Source organism: Hydra vulgaris, chromosome 15, assembly GCF_038396675.1.
Source record: "Hydra vulgaris chromosome 15, alternate assembly HydraT2T_AEP".
Classification (NCBI taxonomy): Eukaryota; Metazoa; Cnidaria; class Hydrozoa; order Anthoathecata; family Hydridae; genus Hydra; species Hydra vulgaris.
The window spans coordinates 49,073,812-49,080,000 of record NC_088934.1 but is presented as its reverse complement, the minus strand read 5'-3'; the positions used below and the strand labels follow the sequence as shown (position 1 = coordinate 49,080,000).

At 25.3% G+C, this 6,189-nt stretch overlaps 1 protein-coding gene across 2 annotated transcripts in view; it reads left to right on the top strand.

The window, feature by feature from the left end:
• Nucleotides 1-6,189, top strand: part of LOC101237034 (protein FAN) — a 109,429-nt gene that overhangs the window by 34,237 nt on the left and 69,003 nt on the right. For both annotated transcript variants that reach the window (XM_065820028.1, XM_065820027.1), the window contains one exon: nucleotides 5,991-6,046. In XM_065820028.1, coding sequence (XP_065676100.1) covers nucleotides 5,991-6,046 — 56 coding nt within the window. The remainder of the gene's footprint in view (nucleotides 1-5,990; nucleotides 6,047-6,189) is intronic.

Sequence of the window (6,189 nt, the reverse complement as noted above, 5' to 3'; positions counted from 1 at the left end):
AAAAAAGTTTGAATAATAGTTTGAATGTTTAATGAGTAAAAATTACAATTTTATAGTAAAAACTTACAATTTTATAGTTGCACCTGCTCCCAGTGATTCTATAAGGTTAGTGTAATATTTATCAAATAAGGTTTGAGGCCTAGCATTGAGTTTCTACTTGCATACAGTAAAAACTGATTATAAAATTATTTAACTAATAAGACATTAAAAATGCCAAGTTTACTTATTAACATCTTGAACTGCATTGCAAATATCCTCTTTAACATATTGGGATCTTGAAAAAGCCATAAAGCTGTTCAAAAATTTTTTTTTTTTGAAACAGCCGTTTTTGAACAGCTGCTTATTTTAGGAGACATTTTGACTCTATTTTTAATTTTATTTTTTTGATTTAAAATAATATAAACACATTTAATAACAATAAAAACATTTAGATATTCATTTGAGAACTTGAAGGTGTTTGGAATTAATCTCCAAGGGAATTTTTTGCAATATTTATTGATTGTGCAAATAGAACTTTATGAAACATTTATGATTGACCAACGGGAATTGTTGTGTAGCAATCATAATATTCAAGAAAGCAATACCTTTTTGTAACAATTCTATTTGTCTATTAATATTTCTGTGTAATGTCTTCAAATTTTGATTTTTACATTTATATCCAGAGTTTTAAATTGTAATTTTATCTTTTGAAAATGTAGTATGTTAACTACGAAACATGTCATGATTAAAAAATATCGTGTATATATATATATGTTTGAATACAATAACCTCAAGTGGGGCAACTAAAATATTGCTTATGTTTTAATTGAGCTATCTGTTATGATTATCAGCAATCTGGTGTTTTAATTTTTTTTGCAACTTTTCTCAAAAATAATTTTTTTCTGAAGAGGTATAAAAGTGAGACTAAATTTTAAATATAAATAAACTAAGTTTTTAATAAACTCAAATAAATCTTAAATATATATAAACTAAGTTTTTAATTAACTTAAATAAATTTTAAATATAATCAAACTAAGTTTTTAATAAACTTAAATAAATTTTAAGTACAAATAAACTAGGTTTTGAATAAACTTAAATAAATTTTAAATAATAAATAAACTGAGCTTTTAATAAACTTTAATAAATTTTAATTATAAATAAACTATGTTTTTAATAAAAAAAGTGAAAATAATATTTTATTATTCTTGCTTGATTTTTCATTATTTGAAAAGTTTTTAATTTAATTTGAAATACAGGGACTTTTTGAAAAAAATTTCCATCTGTATCATTAAAGATGTTAAACCTTTTCTTTGGCAAAGTTTAAGTAAGAATTAATTTATTGTGCTTCATTCTATATTTATCCATTATCTAGTTCATTCATGTCTTTTGTTCTTTTTGAATAAAATGTTATCAAATATGAAATTTTTAAAACTTGTAAATAAGTAACTCCAAGCAAGCAAGTTTTAACTGTATAAAGTTTTATTCAAATCTAAAAATATTTGAGTTTTTTTTAGTGTTGTGTAATTTATGGACGATCCCTTTCACAGAGCAAAAAAGTTGAAAGCCATAACCGCATAGAAACTTTTAATAAAAAGAAAAATATTCTATTATTCTTTCTCAATCTTCAATCAAACTTAACTTAGTTGAATATTTAAACATCTTTTTATTGTAATTAATTAAACTAAAACTTCTCTTTTTTTTTAGAAAAAAAGAATTTCCACATTAGGTGCATTCTAATAACAATTTTTCACATGCATCCTGTATATCACGTGCATCCTGATGTTTTTTATTATGTTAATTTTGTTTGACAAAGTTAAAATAAAAATTTATTTTACTAATGAAAAACAAAAAATATTTAGTATTATTAATGATTCGACTGCTCATTAACGTGATTCAAGATGTAACTATAACATTTAAAAAATGGTTCGTTAGCATTTTGAATTGAAAGAAAATGCTAATGCACCATTTTTGGTTGTCCTGCCGGACTACCGACAGGCATTTTTTTTTAAATTTCAGTCGATCTTAAGAAAACAAGTTGCCCCGTGCCACCGGACGACTATAAGGGTACACCCCTGTAGTAAGTGACCGGGGCCTTGGTCCCGGCTAAAAATGAGACTTTTTTCAAACCCGGTTCCGGCCCTGGCTAAACTATAAGATTTAGCAGGAGTTGATAGCTGGGGCTAAAAAAAAATTTATAATACTTTATATATTATAATTTTATGCTTACATTTATTATTTTTTAAACACTGGCATGTGTTTATAGATTTTCAAACTCTAATTCACTTCCAACAAGATTGCAAGCAATCACTACTAAGTTATGAGTTACTTTAAAGTAGAGAATAAATAGAAATACTAGGAAATGTTTAACTATAGACTTGAAAAGTTATAGGTTGTATATAAAAGAAAAACGTGAAGATGGCTAATAAGGTTTTTTTATAGTTATAAGGTTTTTTTGATCTGCAAGGAAAAAAACTAGGTTAATAAAAGTTTTTATAGCATGAAGGGTCAAATACAGTAAAAAGATGCAACTTGAATAAGAAACAAGCAAGAATGAGTTTTAGTTTATCATAATAGCTTGTTTGAGCATTGACCATGATTGTATTTGTTGAAAAAAGAAAGAAATGCAACCTTACAGCCTAATTTGTAGGCTTCTCCGGCTTTACTGTAATAAAAATTTTCAAAAAAATATTTCGACTTGTGTGTAACAAACCATATTCGAGTAAGAAACACATGAAAAGAAGATTGGAGTTTGCTAACAAGTTCAAAAACATGCCGTTAATCTTCAGGAAAAAAATCCTGTGAGGCGACGAATCGAAATTTAAGTTAAAGTCATCTGATGGAGCCCAAAAAGTTTGGAGAAAAGCCGGAGAGGACTACAAAATAGGCTGTGCGAGAGGAACTCTCAATAATGGTGGCGGTAACGTGATGGTATGGGGTTCATTGGTTTGGAAGGGTATCGGAACACTCCAATTTATTGATACTATATTGGATAAGGTGCAATACAGAAACATATTAAAGTAAAATTTGAAGTCATCTGCTCGAAAACTTCGGCTAGGATCTGGGATTTATATTTCAGCAAGATAATGATCCCATGCATAGTGCCACTAAAACCAAGGAGTGGTTTGCTGAAAATAATGTTAAGGTCTTGGAATGGTCCGCACAATACTGGACCTTAATCCCATTGAACATTTGTGGGAAATTTTAGATTGAAAAATTGGAGATCGGTTATTTTCCAAAAAAGATAACCTCAAAGTTGCAATTGTAGAAGCCTGCAAAAAGATTCAACTGGTACAAACAAAATTTTTAGTCTAATCAATGTCTAGACGTCTAGAAGCTGTAATCCAAGCAAAGGGAGGCCCAACAAAGTATTAAAATAGTTGTTTTGTTATATAATAATTAATTTTGAATCAAATAATGTGTTTGGTCGAATATTTTTTTGACAATAAAAAAACAACCTAAGTTCCTTTATTTTAAGACTAAAAATTTTGTGATTTATATTTTACATTAAAATAAATAAAGTCTATTTAAAAACATGTTTTTTATTTTTATTAATATTGAGTTTACCAAAAAAAATCTAAGTTTATGAAAATACAGCACTTTTTTTTGGAAAAATATTTAAAAAAAATGTTTGGTCGGATAATTTTTTGAGACACTGTATATATATATATACATATGTTTATATGTGTATATATATATATATATATATATATATATATATATATATATATATATATATATATATATATAATATATATATATATATATATATATATATATATATACATATAAACATATTATGTACTTTATATACAGTCAGACAAATAAGTATCCAAACAAAACATTTTATTGTGAAAAATAAGCCTTGTCAGGTTATTTCAGAAAAGCATATGTTTGTGATAAATACTTTTATAGTTATTCTAAAAACAAATTTAATCACGATTTTAGCAAAAAATTAATCAACGGTAATTAACTTGCGTTGCTAAAATTTAATGATTCCCAAAGGAGTGTTAAAATCTTCTACGAACAATAGTTATCCAAACATGTTGTTTTGTAAACCAAGTTTTGAAGTTATCAAGAAAAGTTTTTAAATAGTTTTTGAAATATTGCTGTTTTACAATAAGTTTTTAATAATTGACTGATATTTTTTAAAATTCATTTGATTTACAATTGATATCATCATGTATATGAGTTAAAATCAAGGAATGGTCCCAAGCTCAGCGCAATTTGGTTATTGACTTGTTCAAGCAAGGTTTAGGTTGATAAATAAAGCGACTGGAATGGCATTAGGAACGATCAGCAATCTGATTAAAATGTATAAAATATTTGGATATGTGCAAAGTCAGCCAAGATCCAGAGCTGAGCGTAAAACAACATCAAGAATAGATTGACAAATTGTATAGATGGTGCAAAAAAAAAAGCCCTTTTTATCAGCACCGAAAGTGTCAAGCCTCCTTGAGAAAGATTTTGGGTTACAAATGAGCTCATGTACTATTTGAAATTATTTGAAATCCATTGAAAGTGGATTTAAGAGTACAGCAAGAGTTTCATGCAAGAAGCCATTCCTTTCAAAAAATCCATCGAAAACAAAGACTTGCATTTGCTAAAAAATATGTAAATATGCCGGTATCATTCTGGACGAAAGTTTTGTGAACGGACAAGTCAAAATTTAATCTTGTGAAGTCCGATGGAGCTTAAAAAGTATGGAGAAAAAAAGGTGAAGCATTCACACTCAGTTGTATTCGAGGCACAGTAAAATTTAGCGGAGGCAATTTTATGGTATGGGGAATGATGGCTTGGAATGGAACAGGAAAACTGGAGTTTATTGATAGAATTATGGGCTCTGAGGTTTATGTTAATATTCTCAATAAAAATCTTCAGGCTTCAATTAAAAAGCTGCGATTAGGAAAACTTTTCATCTACCAACAAGACAATGACCCTAAACATCAGAAAAAGCAAAGAGTTTTTTATCCAAAAGCAAATTGAGTTACTTGAATGGCCAGCGCAAAGTCCAGATCTTAATCCAATTGAACATCTCTGGGCTATTTGGGATAAAAAATGTGGCACACGATGTCTAAAAAGAAAATAAGAGTTTAAGACCCAAAAAGAATCGATGCCATGTCGACTTGCAGAAGTCATAAAAACTAAAGGCAGTCCAACTCGATATTAAAAAGTCATAAAAATAGTTGCTCGGAGAAATGTTAATCTTTAAGCCTTAATCTTTAAAATTTTGTTTGGATACTTATTTAATGCTAAAAAATTGCATAGTTTACATGTATCTTATTTTTTTATCAATTAAATATTATAATTGATATTTTTTTTGGCATATTTAAATCGTAATTAAATTTTCTTTCAGAATAATCATTTTTTTTATTTTTATAAAGTTATTTTTTTCTGAAATAATCTGACAAAGTTTCCATAATAAAATTTTCCATAATAAAATGTTTTGTTTGGATACTTATTTCTCTAACTGTATATGTAATTATATAATATATTTAAGTTTTTAACATTTATATATGTGTATACATAATATGTATACATATATATATATATATATATATATATATATATATATATATATATATATATATATATATATATATATATATATATATATATATATATATATATATACATAGTATATATATATACATACATATATATATATATACATAATATATATATATATATATATATATATATATATATATATATATATATATATATATATATATATATATATATATATATATATATATATATATATATATACATAATATGTATACATATATATATATATATGTCATATATATATATATATATATATAAATATATATACATATATTTATATATATATATTTATATATGTTTATACAAATATACATACATGTTTTAAATGTTTTTATATGTATATAGATCTATACATATTATGTACATTATACATATGTAATTATTTAACATATTTAAGTTTTTAATCAATAATTTTTTTACATAAACTTTTACATGCGATTTAGTTTTTGTACAAAGATTGTATAAAGATACAAAAATCAACAGGACAGCAATTTTGGAGGTAATTTTTAATAATATTTAAACGTTTAAAATTACTATTGTTAAATTACTTTAAAATAGTTATTAAATTATTGATAAAAAGATAGCTGTTTTTTATTCTTGTATTTTTTTACTTTGAGTTTTTGAATGTTTGAATTTTTTTTT